Raw genomic sequence first — 19,140 nt, forward strand, 5'->3', positions numbered from 1 at the left:
ATCCCCTTTGTTTCTGCTTTGTGGAGGTGCTCGTTCATCATTCTCCTCCAGCAGTAGCTCCGACCCTGCAGCTTCAGTATGGTGCTCAGCCTCTTCGAGTGGGCTTATGTTGTCGCCTACATCACGTTCGTAATCGGCTTGCTGTCTTCGGTCGCCCGATTCTACTCTCGCGCACTAGCCTTGAGATCATGGGGCTGGGATGATACAGCTTCATGTCTTGTGCTGGTAAAACATGACCAGCTTTGCGATGTCTCCACCGTTGCTTATTCTTCCAGGTCGTCAGTATTGTTCATCAAGTTGTTTTGCAGCTGTTTTTGAATTTGGGCTGTGGCAAGTAAGTTTGGGGGTAATCTTCTGAGATTTCGCAAAGACTCACCGTCGACTTCAACAGACCAGGCAATGTGAATTGCAGTTTTCAATCGCTGGACCTTCTTCGGGTAAGCTCTCCACCAGCGTACTCATAAGCGATGGAAGGACTAAGGAAGCATCCAGATATCATTTATCGAAGAGATCGTGATCTATGGCGCACACTCCGTCATCAAGATGACCTTTCTCCTGTTCTATCTTCGGCTCTCTGTTGGCCAGACCTTCCGCGGCTTCGTATATCTTGGATTCGCACTGGCCTTTTCGGTCTTCCTCTCCAGCTTGTAAGTTGGGTGGTATCCGCAGTTCATACGGCCGCAGACTGACGACATCTAGGCTCATGACAGTCCTACAATGTATACCGTTTGAGAAGATTCTCAATCCCATGTTGCATCCCGAGGTTAAATGCATCGATATGCGTGTCATGATGCTCACTCCACCTATTCTTGTACGTATTGGCTACCTACGCTCAGCCACCGCACTTTGCGCGCATACTAACAAACCGTGCCCTTAGAACATCTTCATGGACCTCTACATTATCTGTCTCCCGATACCCTCCGTGTTGACTCTCCAGATGAATCTACGCCGCAAAGTCACCGTCGTCTCCGTCCTCGCTTTCGGCATCATCTCCGTCACAGTCGCAATCCTCCGCCTACCCATCCTCTTATCGGTATCCTCGATGAAGACAGACCTATCAATAGACGCTGGAAGAATGATAATTGTGGCATCATTCGAGGTCCAATGTGCGATTGTTGCGGTGAATTTACCCGCGATGAAAGCACTTTGGGGTAAGGTCAGAGGCAAATACAGCTCTGCGGGCAGTTACGAGCGATCGAACGAAAAGCCATACCATCTCTCATCGATACGCCGAGGACTCCGAAACAAGCGCGCTTCTATGGGGACTATAACGAGGCTCGAGCAAGGACTGACTGGCAACGAGTCGCAAGTGGAGCTCGTGGAAGGGATACGCAAACAACCAGCTCCATTGGCTTTCGGATTCGGGGAGTCGCATTCCAACTCTGTAAAATCTTCCCGGCAGAACTCAATCATTGTGACGACTGAGCTGGACGTGCGACATACACCGCGCATGTAGCGACCATAAGAGAGACGCCTGAGGAGCTTGCGCTAAAGCTGGGTCGATAGTATACTCAGCTCGGCATATCGATTCACTTTTGTATTACTCAGTATTGTAGTGTACTAAGCGGCCTATCAAAGGGAGGACTTTAGGATCCCGTCCTCACCCGCGCTAACGATCCGTAATCTATGCCGCCTCGACTACATGTCGCTAAAGCCCGATTGGGTTAAAGCCGCATCCCGCTACTCCAGAAGTATGCAAGTCTCAGATCCTTCCATCCCACTCAGGTGCCACGCAGCATGTCTTCCCAATGTGCAGATCAAGCTCATGTCGACATCAGTCGTCTCGACCGAATTAACATGGACTGGCTTTTAGTCACTTCAATTGCAGGCATCAGTCTCTTGACTCTACTTACATGGCGCCGGTACTTCTCCGCCATCAGCGATATACCAGGTCCATTTGCTGCTTCTTTTACTCGTCTTTGGCATATGCATCGGATCCTAAAAGGCGATCAAAACCTCGAACTCATACGCTTGCATGAACAACACGGTAAGTGTACAAGATATGCAGCAGCGCTTGTCGATGGCTCGCTCACAATTCCCCTAGGCCACTTCGTTCGTATATCATACGACGAAGTGAGCGTTAGCCATCCAGATGCAATTGCAAAGATCCTCGTAGCCCCTCTACATAAGGTACTACTTCGAAAGGCACACTGATCTAGTAGACGTCTAACACGAATGGAAGGCAAACTGGTACAAGATCCACGCTTTACCAGACTACCGCTTCCAATCACCCATGAGCACCACCGACCCCAAGCAAAAGATCGAAAAGTCAAAATACATAGCAGCGGCATATACCGTCTCCAACCTCCTCCGATCCGAAGAGCACATTGACCGCACCTTCGAATCATTCTTCGACTGGATGGACGAGTACGCATCCGCGAAGAAACCAATGCATCTCAACATCTACATATCCTACCTAACCTTCGACGTAATCGGCGAAATCGTCTTCTCCAAACCCTTCGGCTTCCTCGCCCAAGGCAAAGACATTGGTAACTCCATCTCAAACTCCCTCGCTCTGAACGCGTATATCGCCGTAGCGGGCTACTTCCGCTGGATCAACATCGCCCTGCTAGCCAATCCCATCATGACGTGGCTGTCCATCTTACCAATGGGTCACCTATTCGATACTGTTACGTCTGTGTTGGCGGATCGAGAGAAGAATGAGAATGTAAGGTATGATGCTGTTCAGTATTGGTTCAAGCAGCATGAGAAGCATCCGGATAAGTTTACTAAACGCGAGATTGGTACACAGGCGCTTGCGGCTGTGGGTGCGGGGTCGGACACAGTGGCTGCCGGGATACAGTCTTTTGTTTATCATATGATTCGGCATGAGAATGCGTGGGAGCGAGCGCATGAGGAGGTTGTGAAAGCAGTAGAAAAGGGATTGTGTGGGGATCGGGTGGTGTCTTATGCTGATGCACAGCAACTTAGGTGGGGAGGCATTTCCGTCTTATCGCCGTAGAAAACTATGCAAGACTAACGATGAATAGTTTCGTGCAAGCCTGCGTAAAAGAAGCGCTTCGTATCTTCGGTCCAGTGCCCATGGGCCTTCCGCGTATAGCGCCCAAAGGAGGATTGGTAATTGGAGATCGCAAGATACCTGAGGGTACTATCGTTTCGATCAACCGTGAGTGAACACTTCCATGCTTTTCCTTATTGACCAGGCTGACCTCAAACTGCAGCATGGGTGGTGCATTACTCAAAGGAGATATGGGGTGCTGATGCGCGCGTCTTCAATCCAGATCGATGGTTGAGAGCAGACAGCGCTGCCGTAAAGAAGCATTGGATACCTGTGAGTGATACTTGTACTTGTACTGAGTGTACACCGGCGGCTTCACGTATATGCTGACTGATCACCGCAGTTTGGTGCAGGTTATGGAGGCTGCCCAGGTCAAAACATCGCTAAGATTGAACTCGCGAAGATCGCAGCAACGTTGGTTAGGGACTACAAGATCAAGCAGTTGGACCCCGCACAAGACTGGCAGTGGAAGGCCTACTTCACGGTTGTTCCGCATTCATGGCCCGTATACGTCGAGAAGAGGGTATGAAAAAAGAGTAGCATTCCACCTCAATTAGCCACCGTCAGTATCCTACCTCTAGAATCCAACGCCCAATTAGTCTCAAAGCCATCCTCATCCACAACCCGTTCCATTGCCCAGAACTTCTCTTCCAGAACGTTTACCCTCCTCTTACTCAGCTCCTCCAGCAAGCCCAAAAGACGCTTATCCGTCCTGCCCAACCAAATCCTCACAGCCTCTCCTTCGACCCTCGCTCGTCTCGTCACCCACCAAAGCGTGCCATCGCGACACATGCTAAACCACCAGCCCAAAAGAAACACAGCTTTAGGGTCTTTCTGTTCTAGTAAGGCCAGGAATTCGGGCGTGAGAAACGCGGTGAAGTATAGGAAATCCAATACATTGCCATGCGACAGGCGTAGATGCTGGATCCGCGAGAGAATGAGGACGGGGAAATGGTAGACGTTGTTATCCCTATTAGACTCTTCCGTGACACCAAAGACTAGCCTGACTTTCTCAGGCACGAGACTAGTGTCGTTGCTCACCATCCATTCGGGCGGCGTAGGACACGGGCCTGTCTTCTTCTTTAAAACACGGTTGAACACACTGTCCTCCCGCGTCGGATCTGCGATACGCCATAGATGTCGTTTCCCCTCTCCGATCTTCATCCAGGCGAGGTCACCTGGTTCGGAAGGCTTTAGCGGCCAGACGGCGTGGGGGTCGTCCGATTCAAGGTACCAGAAAGATGCTGCGCCCAGGTGGACGCCTGTGGCCCAGATGGCGTCGCGTTGGGATGGCGGAATGGCACCGGAGAGGAGACGCTGGTACTGCGTTGTGGCGTGGGACCAGTGGCGAAGGGAGGCGCTTTGGAGGAAAGCAGCTTGGGCGGGAGAGTGGGCAAGAACAGAGTCATGCATCAAGGTCAAGCCGAGGATCATGTGCATTAGGAAGGGGTGCTGGACCCGGAGTTAGTTTGTACAGCTGAGAATGGATGTGGGGAGGTACATTAAATGTGAGGCGGCATACTATGTCTCTGCATGCTGGGGCCATTCTCTCGCCTATGCGTATTCCGTCAGTTCGATCGCATACTCAAAAGGCCTCAATGTTATACCATACCTCCAACAGTCAAAGACGTCCTACTCTGGAACCTCGCAAGAATCTCGAGATGACTCTCGGAAAACTCCCAGGACGGCTGCCCAGTACCCATATGCGAACTCAGTTCCGACGCTCCAGATCGAAGAGAATCTCCAATCATAGAAGTCACAACGCTGTTAAACGATATCGGGCTCCACGGCGTGCGAGTCGCTCCGCTAATCTCATGGTCCAGAGTAATCGTGGATAGCTCGCCGAAATCAACTCTCCCCACGCCCTCCATATGCACGTCCAACTGTCCCTCCTGACCCTCAAAGTCGCACGCCACGCCATAAGTCACGCATTTCGCGCACCGCGGCCTCGTCTCATCACACTACCCAAGGTCCATCAGCCCAATCAGCCCAAACCATAGTTACTGTCAAGACAACTAACCTTAACCCGTCTCAACTTGCAATTCTGGCACCCATTCCTCGATTTCGCATTCCAGCGGCGTTTCCTTACACCCTTTTCCGCTGACAAACCGCTGCGTTTGGGTACGAGAGCAGGCATAGCGTCGATTCGATTTGAGTTCCGTTCTTGTTGGAGTGCCTATGAGGTGTGCGGCAAGCCTGCGAACAGGGAGGGGATTGGAGGTGGGTAGATGCAGTCTAACCTGCGCTCGTATACAGAGTCCATGCCGTCGTTATATACCTAGACATGCGTGTAAGACTGTACGAGACGGAAGAAACGCGGGGTTTAGCTGCTTCATCGCCGGTGGCAGCAGGGCGTAAGCGATGAGCTCGTGCTGCATACTACGACTGCAGGAAGGGTCCACAGGACTCCGCGCTAAGGAGCGGGTCTAACCCGCGTTCGTATACAGCAGTCGCGAGGCGGTCTGATTGGTTGATTGGGTAGCAACGACGGAGGTGTGGTGCGAGCATGATTCAATCGCTAGGATGGGGCAAATGTATTAAGGTATGAAGCGCGTAATATGCGTAAACTCCGAGGGAAGGTCGACGGCCTTTGCGCGAGAAGGAGATAGGTGAGTAGAACGAGTTGGATGACATGGCAGGGAGGGTGCACACCAATGTGGTCATGGATAGGTATAAGTACGGAAAACCTGGCAGGTAGGATAGAGGAAAGGGTACATAAATCTGATTCCGAATTGTGTCCCATAACAACCACTCATTCATCAAGACGTTGACAATTTCTCATACCCAAACATGTCCACCAACACCCTCCCCCCAACAATGAAAGCCCTCCTCCAAGAAACCAAAAACGGCCCCCTAATCCCCAAATCGATCCCAACACCCACCCCCGGCCCGGGCTCCGTCGTCGTCAAAATCCTCGCAAACCTCCTTCAACACCAAACCCCCGGTATCCTCTCCGGCAAAGCAGGATTCACCTACCCCACCCCCATGATCCCCGGTGGACGAGCCGTGGGAAGAATCGCCGCTACAGGCCCCGACACCACATGTCTGTCAGAAGGCCAACTTGTCCTCCTCGAGCCCTTCATCCGCGCCCGCGACGACGCTGACACTTGGATCTTCTGGGGTGCAATGGAAGGCACGAGTGAGGGGAGTAAGAAGCTCTTTGCGGATAACTGGCGGTACGCTACGTTCGCGGAGTATGTTAAGGCGCCCTTGGAGAACACCTGGGCGCTGGATGAAAAGAAGCTTTGTGGGGAATTGAGGTATACGATACCAGAGTTGGTGCAGCTCAGTGTTGATGTTGTGGCGTATAGTGGCCTGAAGGGGATTGGGCTGAGGCCCGGGGAGAGACTGGTTGTTACGCCTGCTACGGGGCTTTTCTCAGGTGCTGCTGTGGGCGTAGCAGTTGCGATGGGAGCGACTGTTTTGGTGACGGGAAGGAATGAGCACGCGCTTCAGCGACTGGTGGATGCGCATCCGAAGCTTGTGTCAAGTGTCCTGAGAACGAACGACGTCGAGGTCGATGTTAAGAATCTGCAGAAGCATGGTACCGTGGATGCGTTTCTCGAGTTCACGCCCATGGGAGCGGAGGGGAGTACACACGTTCGTGCTGCTTTTGGCGCGCTCAAGCAGTACGGACGAGCGTGTATCATGGGCTTTGGTGGCGGCGCGATGAAGGATGTGGAGATTCCGATGATGGATATCGTGTTTAAGAGTATCACGGTTCATGGTCATGCCATGTACCGGGGTCAAGATGTGAAGGAAATGATCAAGGTGGCCGAAGCGGGAGTGTTGAAACTTGGAAAAGAGAGAGGGTTTGATTCGGTGACGGAGTTCAAGATGGACGACTTTGAGAGAGGCTTCGACTGGGTTGGCGAAAACCACGAGCTCGGCCAGATGGGGGTTCTAGTCCCGTGATGCAGCCGAAAGTGGAAGGTGCGAAGAACCTTGAGGAAGTTACCTTCAAAAATCAGTGTTAGCATGTCACTGCGTCATATGTAATTGCTGGAACCAGAAGTCCTTGATTCCTAGTCGGATGAGTACCGACTGCCCGCTGTAGAGGAAGCCGGGGCCTGTTGCAGTCTGTTATAGCCCTATGCATCACCAGCTATCCTAAGTAAAGTCCCACTCCAAGAAAATGCAGCAATCTGTCATGGTTCGTGAACATTTCATGACCTCTTAACGCCGTGTGCCGACTTGAATATACCCTTCAACGATCGTTTTACAGTACGCCAGTCGCAGCTACGGCAGGCGGGTGTAGTCGTCGGGGAAGGAGTGCCGGTCTTTTCCGCTGAAATCGAATCGGTCGTCGAGGTACGCGTGTCGCCGCGGCGGCTCGAAGAGCTTCTAGAGATTACGCTATCGGTCTTGAGGCCCTCAGGAGTTTTGTCTTTACTTCGCTCACGCGATGTCACCTGTTCCTGAGTCCTCGCGCACCCCTAATCAATACCGTGTTGTTTTTTGAGCTTTTCTAAGTTCTCTTGGCGCTCGGCGAGATCATTCGCGGCCTTGAGCATCTTATCTGGCTGGTGATATAATACTGCTGCTGTTAGTGATTGCTGTGTCGGAGAAGCGCCTGCCACGTACCAACGAGATACCGGTTCTGGAAGTTGAAGCCGTTGAGCTTGTCGCAAGCCGACTTTGCGTCCATTACGTCTTCATAGACGACGAAGGCGGTGCCCTTGGTGTTGTTGGCGATGCCCTGGCGAATTTGGCTGTGCTAACGTCAGTGACCGGAAATGACGGCGAAGGCCAAGATGCGCCAGCGCATGAGGGAGACGACGTACCGCACTGGGCCGAACTTGCCAAAGAGGTCGAAGAGTTCCTCTGGGGTGACGTTGAAGCTGCGGAGAATTAGCGCGTGACAGATTATATACCTCGGGCATCTACTAACCTCAGGTTCTTTACGAAGAGAGCTCTGTAGACGTGACATGTTAGCGCAGATATCGTGTGAGTTGGTCGCATGGGCCTTGCGACTGGCACGCGATGCGGCATGGCGGACGTACCGGTTGACTTCCGGGGCCAATTTTCCTCCTCGACTCATACTTTGGCGACTGTGATGAACGGTAAAGGACGGGCTGCAGGGTTTGTAATGGGAGGCGGGTGGTGGGGGGGTTGTAGTGAGAAGTGAAGTTGGTGAACATGCGGGATCAATCGTGGATGGCGTGCACGTCCGAGCGCCGAGCTGCATCACGTGGCGGCCGCATACCAAGAACAGCGACTCATGCAGCACCGAGATGACGATGCACATGCGCCGCAAACGGGAGGCTGTGAAATGGGAAAATCGGCATCTAGTGATTATGGGAATGCACTGAAATGTAGATATCTCACTTGGAGGTGATATGGTGATGGGTGCACTCCTTGCCGTAGAATCGAGCGCTCGAATCGGAGACGCGGACTTGCAGCGAATGAAGCGGCTTGTCTCCTCCCCAGAGCTCCCGCAGCGGCCAACCATCTGCACACCACTGACACATGCGCTTAGAGCTCTCTGTGAAGCCGCCGCATTCTCGCCTACCTATCGCGCGCTGAGTGTGTCGTCGGCGCTGGCGTGGCCGAGTCGTGGTTGGATTGTGCTGGTCGTGGTCGCAACATTCCCAATACAATCCCCGCCGACTTCTCCACCACCATCGTTCTGCTCCCAACCCTCCCCCTACGCTCGTTCATCCGCGACCGCGCCCACAGTCGCATCGACGCAGGACATGCCCATGCTAAGCTCCTACTCCGCCCGTCTCTCCGCCGATAGTGCCGCTGCTCCATAGCCGCGCATCTGTCTGAGACGCCAAACCGGCGAGTACCTCGCACCTCCGAAGCCCCAGTCCATCCACCTCCGCGCCCACGACCACCATGAAGCGCCTCTCGTCCTTCAAGGAGCAGTACAGGCAAGCTTCGGCGCGCGCTCCTACACCTCCGCCGCCCATCTACGAGCCGCTGTCGCCCATCCTACCGCCCACAGAGCCCTCGACAGGGCACCCCGCCGGCAATGCGAATATCCCAACCGCGTCGCTAGCAGGTACAAGGCATATCAATGATGCTCCACACAGGGCTTTCACTCTCAGAGAGGGTGCGCGCGCGTCCGCGGAGCAGTCGTCCCCGGCTGTGACGTACGGGCACTCGTCGCGCTCCGCACCTCCGCCGCCGCAGTATTCTCTGGCGCAGGCATCGCCCATTGAGGCCCTCGCAGATGTCGCTGTCACCAGACAGCACACAAACCCGCCCTATGCTGACTTTTCGCGCCATGCTTCACACCCAGCGACGTCGCCCACGACCCTCCCTTACCCGATCGGCGAACGCGCCCCCGTACACGCCTCCCCTAGGGACCCCATATATTCTTACGATGAGAGACCTGCGAAGAGAGCGCGCTCCGAGGTCTACGGCTCTCCGCAGTATGGGCAGTCTCAGTCGAGACCGGCTACGAGCCACATCCCGGGCTGGTCCTATAGTGTCGAGCACATGGCCGACGGCGGCAATGGCATGCATCAGATCGGCGCCGTGCCTGATGACCGGCGTGCTGAAGCTGAGCTGCTGCTGGATTTCTTCAAGGTTTCTACAACACAACTTGCGCAGTCTCCGCCCTCGACAGCAAAGCGGTTGGTCTTTTCACAATCAGCGCCGGCCGAGCAGCCTTCACAACCTTTACAACAATCGCAACCAGTCCAACAAATACAACATAAGCAAGCGCCCGAAAATCCTTTTCTAGCGCCTCCGCCGCCACCACCGTCATCCGACCACTACAGCCAGCCTACGCAGGCACCCGTCGACCTGAAACACCCTTTAGACGCACCCTCCGACATAGCCCAGACCACCTCGGCTGCGCAAACACATACACCGCCTGAGGAAGTCCCTACAATCGTTCCACCGCCTGAGATGCAAGATGCCGTTCCTTCAGAAGAGCCAAAGGCGAAAAAGGGACAGGGCTTGCCAAAAGGGAAGGCGCGCGCATCTCGTAGCACCCCCTCAGCCAGCAGCAAACGGAAGAAGTCGACCCCCAAGCCCAAAAGTGCGCCATCTACAAGTACTTCTGGAGCCCCGGATCAGCTTCAGTCGCCGCTGAGTCTGCCCGCCGACCAGTCTGCTGCGGTCCCAACGGACAGCTCCATCCCTACGGCACCTTTAGCTGAACCAGCCCAAACCTCGGTCTCGCAAGCACGTCGTCATTCCTTCTCAATATCCGCTCTACCAAAACCAGACGACCAGCCGCTCTCGACTTACTCACGAGCCAAATCACTACCTCTTGGGAACCAAACAGTCGTCCCTGCTCCCGCTGCTACTGTCGCGCAGCCTGCGCCCGCTCCAGTCGAACCAGAACTCATTTGCGCCCATTGCAAATCGACCGAATCACTTACCAAAATCGGCGACGGCGAGCAATGGATCGGCTGCGATGGCTGCAAAGAGTGGTACCACTACCCTTGCGCTGGTTTCAACAGCGAACGGGAGGTACGGGAGGTAAACAAATTCTACTGCGAACCGTGTAGACCCAAGTTTGGTGAAACAACGAGTAGGTCTACCGACGCACATTGGGCTTATAGTTCTAACATGGTCCAGAGGTTCGTAAATCCGTCAGAGCCCACACAACTGTTGACTACGCCGGTCTAAACGAGGGTGTTCTCAAGACCTCAGACGATAACCCGGAACACCACTATATCTCAGCTTTCAAGAATGGCGATATCGAATTCACCCCCGAGACCTTTGCGCGGGTCCCGGCCCACCTCATCACCGGCGACTTCCTCGAGAAGATGAACGGGTTCAAGGAGCCGATTGTGATTCCTGGCGACATGAATCCTTCGGCGGTGTCAACGGAAGAAGACGTTGTCATGGGAAACACTGAGGGGCAAGGAGACGGGCCGGGATCACACATTGGGTACGATACAGTCGCCGACGACGGTCAAGACAGTTTGGATATGGTCATACCCAAAGGTCTGACGGTTCGCCGTGTGGCGGAACTCTACGGCCCAAACGAACCCGTACCCGTTATCGATGTCAAAGCACAAGAAGGCGAAGGCAAGAAGTGGACTATGGGGAAGTGGGCTGACTACTACGAGCAACAAGGAGAAAAGCCAGTACGGAATGTCATCAGTTTGGAGGTATCTCGAAGCAGGCTCGGAAAGCTCATACGGCGGCCCAAGGCTGTTAGAGACATGGACCTCCAAGACTCCGTGTGGCGGGAGGATGACAAGTCTGCGCCGCCCCCAGTGCAGTTCTACTGCCTTATGTCTGTCGCAGACTGCTTCACCGACTTCCACATCGACTTTGGCGGCTCATCCGTCTATTACCATATCGTCAAGGGAAAGAAGGTCTTCTTCTTCATCCCACCAACAAAGCAAAACCTCAAGAAATACGAAGACTGGTGTCTTTCTCCAAATCAAGGACACGACTGGCTTGGCAAACAGGTCAAGGAATGTTACCGAGTTGACCTGTACCCTGGAGATACCATGTTGATTCCTTCTGGCTGGATCCACGCAGTCTGGACTCCCGAGGACAGCCTCGTCATCGGCGGTAACTTCCTCACCCGTATCCATTACGGCATGCAGATTAAGATTCTGGAAATCGAGAAGAACACCAAGGTGGCTTTGCAATTTCGGTATCCGTTCTTCCAGAAGATCATGTGGTTGACCGCCATCAAATATCTGGAAGAAGATCCAATTCCTGGTCCAGTTCAAGAGCTTCTGCAAAGCGGCGAGCAGTTTACACGAGACACACCCATCTACTGCGAGCCAGACAGTTTCGGTCATAACTCGCACCTCGGCGCACAGAACTACAACAAACGATACTACTCTAAGCACGAACTTGAAGGACTGAGCGATCTCTTGAACTACATTTGGAGGACTGTCCTGATCACCGAAGGAAAGATTGATGTGCCTCAAAAGACTCGAAGTGCCGTCAACAAGTCGATCCCCAAGGGCCATGGCGAGCCGCTTGTGCTAGCGCGACGTTTTGCAATGTGGATCGCATGGAAACGCGGGAACGAGACCATCCCATCTTGGGCCTTCTCCGATGCTGTCCTTCCCGAAGTGATGGAGACCACAGAGAAGAAGCTCAGTGCTGCTCAGGTTAAAAGATTGGAGCGTGAGACGCTCCATGAAGCCTTACGAGCAACGGCAGAGAGGTCTTCGGCACGCATCAAAGCCTCTGATGTGGTTCCCGAGCCTTCGCCGCCTGTTGAGGTGGAGAACTACAATTACGACATGGTGCCTGTGACGTCCGGACCATTGACTGGTTTCCTACGACCATCAGCGAACAACCCGCACATCACCACACCCAAAACATCCCAGCTCGGACCCAAACGTGTTGCATGCGATGCATGTAGGAAGCGCCGTATTCGATGCAAACACAAAGACGAGCTTATTGATACATCGAAGCCGGGCATGCACACCATCGACCTCTCTGGCTCATATGGCATATCTGTGAAACGCAGGCTTAGCGATCACTCTGTTGCAGATAGCTTGTCAAACGCCGCCACTGGGCCAGTGAATGGCGGTCCAATCATGGCTGATGTGAACGGCGACCCTTATGCACTCAAGTCTGGCAGAGTGAAGGCTTGTGCGGACTGTAGGAAGAGCAAGCGTCGATGCATACACGATGAATACGGCAACGTCGATCCTGTCAAGGCCAACGAGATCCCCATTCCGCGGGGTTCAGCGTCAAAGAAAAGAAGAGTCAGCGATGAGGACTCGGGATCAACAGCGAAGCGGATGAGACACGAATCTTCATACGACGACGAATATCTGAACGGAGACATGCACGCGCGGCATTCTCTTCCGAATCAGTTCAGTGGCGGTTCGTCTTTCCTCCAAGAGATGGCCTATTCCGCCCAGCAAGCGTTAGACCAAAGTCCCGAGAACGACGATCTAGTGCCAGTTGATCCTGCCCTCCAAGCATATACGAACGGCGACTACAACCATGACGTGGCGAACTCGTACCACCCAAACAGCGATACGGTCATGTCGTCCGTGGAATATCAGCCAACCGATCCGATGCTCATGGAAGGAATGGAACCGACTGGCCGCAACGGTGAAGCCCACGGTCCTAGCATAGAGCCACTCACGCCGGGGCCGCCACCCCACAATGATACCGCGCACGCGCACACGCACACCAACGGCTTCACGTCAAACCCCGGACCAGAACACCACGCCGTCCGCAACCCGTCATCACCCGTCTCGCCCAGACACGTCTCCGCTGCATCGCCCACGGCAACCACCAACAACAACCACACATACAACCCATACATCACCTCCCCAGCCACAAACAACTACAACAACTTCACCACAAACTCCGACTTCCCTCCCCCACCTGTCACACCCACGCTCAACAACTCATACAAAGCCCGTACCCAGAACTCGTCCGGCCGCAAAGCCAGTCAAACGCCCTCCCGCGCTGGCCGCAATAGCAAAACACCCAAATCCACACCCAGCAAACGGCAAGAAATCGGCAATGGGAACGGCATCAAATTGGAGCATGGCATGAGCATGGGAACCGGTATGGGCATCGGCGTAGGCATGAACGGCGGCATGAACGTTCCTATGGGTAGCATGATCAACATGATCGATCCCAACCTCGACCAAGCAAGTTTCGATCTGATCAAGCAGTTGCAACAAGAGGATCTGGGATTACGGAGGCGGAGTCGTTGAGCACACCACCTCGCACCACACCATTTCTTGGCACTACTTCACTATCATTGGAGATGTTCTCCTTCTCTCTCTTTGGGTTTTCCACATCATTTTCTATCCTGTCTTGCATCAATTCGGTTTAACGGCGTTCGAACATGTCCACGTATGGGGACAACGGGACTTGCGCGGCGTTACTACTTCCTTATTAGGAGGCTTTTGCTTATACCCAACTATTCGGCACTGGGATAGTGTACATTGCAACTTTTTCTTTTCTCTTTCATGTTCATGTGGAGGGGACAGTAGGCGTTCGTTAGCCAGCATGGACTGCGGCTCTTTCCTTGTTCAGTGGTTCGCTCTTGGGGGTCGCATGCATAGTATCATAGATAATGGTGACTAGTCGCGTATGATTTGGTAATGCAAATGCAAACATCACAATGCGTGGTTCGCTCCATGGGGAAAATATCGTGATGTTCCGTTATTTCATTGGACATGTCTAAGTCGTGATTTGAGTGACCTGCTACACTATAGCATTCATGGGCCATCTATGACCTACTCCACGCAGTATCCGCATGCCAGGTCTCCTCTCCTGCTCTCCGTCGCCACACTACTCCAACGCACTAGTAACATTCGAGAACTCGCCCTTCTTGAGCTTCGTCTCCCAGAAAATCGGATTCGTGTCGTTGAAGCCGTGCTTGACCCAGCCGTCCTCCTTGACATGGTACAAGTTGATGAAACCACCAGAGTACGCGTCGCGATGGGTGGCAGCGAGGATACTCCTCCTGCCCAGCTCGAGCGCCTCGTCGTCTTCGAGTTCGTACTTGTACTGTGCGTCGAGCACACCGTAGGCGAAGGTCTGACCGGAACCGACACAGAAGAGGTTGCCGGCGAGGCGTGTGCCGTCGCTGTCGATGTAGTAGAGGGCGGGGCCTTCTTGCGGGGTTACGCCTGCGCACATTGTTCCCTGGAGCGTGTGTTAGATGGGGAGGGAGATAGTATGGCTGAGTGGGGAAGGCGTACCATACTCAGACCCATGCCCTTGTACGAGTAGACGAGGTTGGCGAGGATCTTGGAGGCTGCGGCGACGGAGATACGGCGCTTGTGGCGGAGCTCGTGAAGGCGACATTGCATTCCGAGGTATGCGAGCCAGTATTGGCAGTCCTATCGCATGTCAATACTCCACTTCTCTTCAGACCCTCTCGTGTTGTTGTCCTGTACGTACAGCAGCGCCACCAGCCATAGTTCCCAACAAGCAGTTGTTGATCTCAATGACCTTCTTGACCGTCTGACTGGCTATCCAGTTTCCAGCCGTCGCACGCGAGTCGGTGGCTACGATGATGCCGCCCTTGAAGCGGAAGGCGAGGGTTGTGGTTCCGTGGGCGATCTTGATGGGGCAGTTTGGGTTGGAGTAGTCGTCCGTCATTGCGCGGAGCCATGATGCTGACTATGAGGTCATCAGTACATTCCACTCCTCATAGATCATAGTAAAGGGTGAGCGCACCTGAGCTACTGGTGGTAGGGCAAACTTGAGAGACAGCTCTGGGGTGCCGCTGTAGAGCTGCAACTGCTCCTCCTCGGACGGGCCTTCCTCTGTATACGCCGGTCGGCTGTACTGCGATACTAATGAATCCATGGTTGCGACGGTGTGTATTGGCGGGATTCAGAAAGTATCGGAAACGTGATCGAAGGGTTGGGGTGGGGTTGCTTGATTGTTTGACGTGGTGATGTGAGCTCGAAGCTCCGGCGTTGTCGGTAATGCCAAGACATAGCCGCGTCTAGCTGTTGCCTTCACCAGTCCGGTGGATCAGCGCCCATGACATACACTACAACCTGCGCATTTTCGAGCTGTCTTTGCGCGTACACTTTACTGTGGGTGATGGTCACTATCGCTTGCTTTGTTCCTTGTCATGGCTACGTCTTCCTCTCTACTACTGACCTCCCAGTGATCGCCACTCATACGAGCAGCGATGCTCAGTACCGCGCGCCTGGCGTGCGTCATCACCATTCATCGCAATAGCATCTACTCCATTTAACCAAAGAGAAGGAATTCGATCATGCTCACAAGCATGCGCATGCGCGAAGAGTGTAGAGATATCTGCAGTCATGCCGTTACACACAGCGACGGATCAGCGTGGCGCAGACGCATCGCAAGAGAAGGAAATGCCATCGGAAGGACTATTGCACGACCTTAACACATATCTACGTACGTCATCAGGTCCTACAAGCTCCCGCATCGCGCAAGTCAGGAACGGGCGTTGGGGCTCAAGCGTCACATGCCGCTCGTTGAGACTTGAGGTCAGGCAAGACATGGCGCCGACCCACGCGCGCATCTCGCACCCATGTCAGCCTCAGTCACTCGCCCAGCGGACTTGAACACATGTTTGCATTGCCTATATGCAGGCACCAGCAACAATCATGCAGGCACCGTTTTCACTCACTCTGTCTCATTTGTCCTCTCACGTATAAGCATACGTGCGGCCCGCGTGCAGGTCCGGCGCAGCGTGCGTGATGGTAGCAAATGATCGTCGAGGGCAACAGTATATACATAGGTGGACGCCATCAAGAGAAGGAGTGCAAAAGGACTTGATCATATGTACATTGTGTGTCAGCCATAGGATAAAGTACCGCCTGCACCCCATTGTCTGTTCTTCTTTCAAGTCTTCTGAATGCCCCGTTACGACACTACACCTTATTCGTACTATCAACCTTCGAGACCACCTTCAACTTACACCCCATCTTTTTCACATACTGCTTACCATCGTATTGCCCCACCTACACGACTCCACCCCTTGCCCTCGCGCATCGATTCCGGCGTTGATCTCTCCTCGCCGCGCACCAGAAATGTGCTGGTTCACCCTCACACCAGCCAAAGGCAAAAAGCAACAACGCCCTTCTACCGACTCTTCATGTGCGGAGGAACTCGTTCGCATTCGCCGTAGCCCAGCGTCACCCCGGTTCAGTGACGTCCGCGTCAGAGTACCGAGTATGAGCCTCGAGGTAGAAGAAGGGGGTGGTCACGATCACGTGCACTTCGATGCGCACCTGAATCACCACCACAGACATCCGCATCTACATCCCCTACTCATGCATCCGATCCACGGTGATCAGCACCACCACCACGGACTCGGCATAGTCGACATCAAAGAAGGCCACCTCCGCGGCTCTGGCAGAAAACGCACAATCTCATCCCCTTGTCCTCCTCCACCAACCCGCGAACCATCACGTTGTCCACCACCAACCCGCCCGCGCGAGCCCACCTATCACACCCAAATCATCGAGCCTAGGGTATCGACAACGACAGTCCGGGAAGGCACCCGCGCAGCCCTGCGCAACGTCCAACAAGAGCGGACTCGAGGTACTCTACGCAGAGTAGCCGGCTACGAGGCTTTGAGCAAGAGCATGCCGTGGGATTGGGATTGCGTGAGTAGTACTGTGGGGAGTAGTGCGAGTGGGGGTGGGAGGTGGATGAGGAGGAGGAAGCCGAGTGGGCTGAAGTATCCGCCGTTTGGGAGTATGGATCATTGGCTTTGACGCCTTTTCTTATGTTCGGGATTCGATTTGGTGTTGGGGTTTGAGCGGGTAGTTCTTAATGATCATGATAAACTTTGATGTTTGGATATCTGTGATGTTCGTGGTGGTGACGAATCATGAACGTGAGGCTGCAGGTGGCGGCTGAGAAGGGGCTAGATTGGCCGCCTGCCGTCCAACTCAAGAAGCCGCCACCCAGCCTGATTACCCCGCGAACACGATCTGATGTCAATACACTCACGCTCGTCATACTGCAGCCTGTGCGATGTCCGGATTCGAGGTAGCTGGCGTCGTACTCGCAGTGCTTCCGCTCGTCTGTAAAGCTCTGGAAAGTTACTCCGCGGGTGTAAGAAGACTAGACCAACTTACAGGAGGCATTCGCTGACAACAACATTCTAGTACTCAATCATCAAAGCTGTGACGAACTACAAGTTGCAGTATGATGAGCTGAGCATCAAGTTCGAATTTGCATACACGATGTATCGTGCGTCTTGCGAGCAGCTGATTTCTCCACTTACGATCTCACCTCAGGAAAAGGAGGAGCTGATCGAACATCCGGACTCGGAGAGGTGGAAGGATCCGCATCTACATGAACAACTGAAGAGAAGGTTAGGACTGCGGTATAACAAGTATTTGGCGGCGACGCAGATACTGCAGACAAAGGTTAATAAATTGAAGAGAAGACTAAAGTTGAGTGACGACTATCTGGTAAGATGTTTAATAATTACTCCTTTCATCGCTAAGAATTAGCCATCTTGGATCACAAAATCAGGAAACCAGCTCCTTGAAGATGAGACAAAACGAACGGATTTCTTCATGCGAAAAGGGTTATCGGAGATATACCAACTCAGGCGCTGCCAAGCCATCATCGAAGATATCAGCAAAGAAATTGAAAGTATTGGTAGCTTCGTCGACAATGCAGTCAAATTGGAGGCCCCACGAAGAGAGCAGCAGACTCAGACCGACTCCACGCACTGGCTGGTTGTTCGTGACCATGCGAAGCGTGTCTTCAAAAGTCTCGAATCCCGGTTATCATGTCCTTGCTCATGTGAACACTTTCACCAAGCCAGCCTGCAGCTGCGCATCAAGAATGAGACGACTCAAAGCGGCTTCCGTGTTAAGTGCATTCTGTCCCTGGAGAAGAAACCCGGACACAATCTATTACCTCCTTGGAATTGGCGTGACATTGACATAGAACCTGAGCGTGTCGATTCGTAAGCACGCTACCGAGCCGGTGTGGTTGGCATGAGATAAAGCTTACGCATTGATCAGATCACAAGGACGGTCCGTGGGATTGGGTACGCCATCGGTACGCTTTGCAACCTCGACCTCGTCTGCTCCCAACATATCGCCCATCCCGTCTCTAGCACTGAAGTCTCAGAAGACTTATACTGCACCAGAGATACGTAATATCTGCCATACCCTCAAAACTCCTTCAAGAACAGGGTCGTGTATTGGTTATTTGAACGACGATCCATGGAGATTCCACATACACGAGTCACTGCACTGTCATCGGTCACGGAACACACGAACGATAATGTCTTTGGGGGAGATAATGCGCAAACGGCTACAGAACGGTGTATCCCCCAAGGAAAAGTACGCAAGGTCAGCTTTCGTTATGTAGACATTGTTAACAATAACCAGAATAACTGTGGCGCTACAAATGGCTGTGGCGGTATTGCAGCTTCACGGCACCCCGTGGATCGGCTCTGACTATGGCCAAGACTCAGTATTTTTTCCTACGAATGTGTCTACTCCAGATATCCCGTTGTTCGAGCCAGCCTACGTATCACGAACTTTTATCGCCACCAACGCGACGAGTGCAAGTCTTCCTGTCATATCTGAGGGGAGAAAGCTAGCAAGAAATCCGTTGCTGTATGGGCTTGGTGTGTCGCTTATGGAACTAACATACGGCCAACGATTGTTAGCTTTGGCCCTACCTGATGAGCTGGATTCAGATGGAAACGCGATACCCACAACCGAGATGCTCGTCGC

The 19,140-nt window shown here is 53.5% G+C and overlaps 6 protein-coding genes across 6 annotated transcripts; 3 read left to right on the forward strand and 3 right to left on the reverse strand.

Annotated features, from left to right (window-relative positions):
• Positions 1–1,926: 1,926 nt before the first annotated feature.
• Positions 1,927–3,548, forward strand: J4E93_006129 (uncharacterized protein; the record flags this gene model as incomplete). Its single annotated transcript, XM_049344047.1, has 6 exons — positions 1,927–1,987; positions 2,045–2,130; positions 2,183–2,931; positions 2,991–3,127; positions 3,183–3,292; positions 3,363–3,548. 6 exons carry the CDS (start codon positions 1,927–1,929, stop codon positions 3,546–3,548), a joined length of 1,329 nt encoding a protein of 442 aa, XP_049198482.1.
• A 20-nt stretch (positions 3,549–3,568) lies between these two features.
• Positions 3,569–5,156, reverse strand: J4E93_006130 (uncharacterized protein; the record flags this gene model as incomplete). Its single annotated transcript, XM_049344048.1, has 2 exons — positions 3,569–4,471; positions 5,040–5,156. The coding sequence occupies 2 exons, from the start codon at positions 5,154–5,156 to the stop codon at positions 3,569–3,571; spliced, it is 1,020 nt and encodes a 339-aa protein (XP_049198483.1).
• Positions 5,157–5,809: 653 nt separating this feature from the next.
• Positions 5,810–6,934, forward strand: J4E93_006131 (uncharacterized protein; the record flags this gene model as incomplete). Its single annotated transcript, XM_049344049.1, has 1 exon — positions 5,810–6,934. The coding sequence occupies one exon, from the start codon at positions 5,810–5,812 to the stop codon at positions 6,932–6,934; it is 1,125 nt and encodes a 374-aa protein (XP_049198484.1).
• Positions 6,935–7,455: 521 nt separating this feature from the next.
• J4E93_006132 (uncharacterized protein) lies at positions 7,456–8,060 on the reverse strand (the record flags this gene model as incomplete). The annotated part of the gene is made up of 5 exons (XM_049344050.1): positions 7,456–7,538; positions 7,604–7,731; positions 7,804–7,860; positions 7,911–7,934; positions 8,023–8,060. 5 exons carry the CDS (start codon positions 8,058–8,060, stop codon positions 7,456–7,458), a joined length of 330 nt encoding a protein of 109 aa, XP_049198485.1.
• Positions 8,061–8,860: 800 nt separating this feature from the next.
• On the forward strand, positions 8,861–13,641 carry J4E93_006133 (uncharacterized protein; the record flags this gene model as incomplete). Its single annotated transcript, XM_049344051.1, has 2 exons — positions 8,861–10,511; positions 10,559–13,641. The coding sequence occupies 2 exons, from the start codon at positions 8,861–8,863 to the stop codon at positions 13,639–13,641; spliced, it is 4,734 nt and encodes a 1,577-aa protein (XP_049198486.1).
• A 583-nt stretch (positions 13,642–14,224) lies between these two features.
• PRE2 (Proteasome subunit beta type-5) lies at positions 14,225–15,250 on the reverse strand (the record flags this gene model as incomplete). The annotated part of the gene is made up of 4 exons (XM_049344052.1): positions 14,225–14,581; positions 14,638–14,778; positions 14,840–15,061; positions 15,119–15,250. The coding sequence occupies 4 exons, from the start codon at positions 15,248–15,250 to the stop codon at positions 14,225–14,227; spliced, it is 852 nt and encodes a 283-aa protein (XP_049198487.1).
• Positions 15,251–19,140: the final 3,890 nt, after the last annotated feature.

Source organism: Alternaria ventricosa (genome assembly GCF_023758065.1).
Source record: "Alternaria ventricosa strain BMP 2768 chromosome Unknown scaffold_10, whole genome shotgun sequence".
Taxonomy (NCBI): Eukaryota; Fungi; Ascomycota; class Dothideomycetes; order Pleosporales; family Pleosporaceae; genus Alternaria; species Alternaria ventricosa.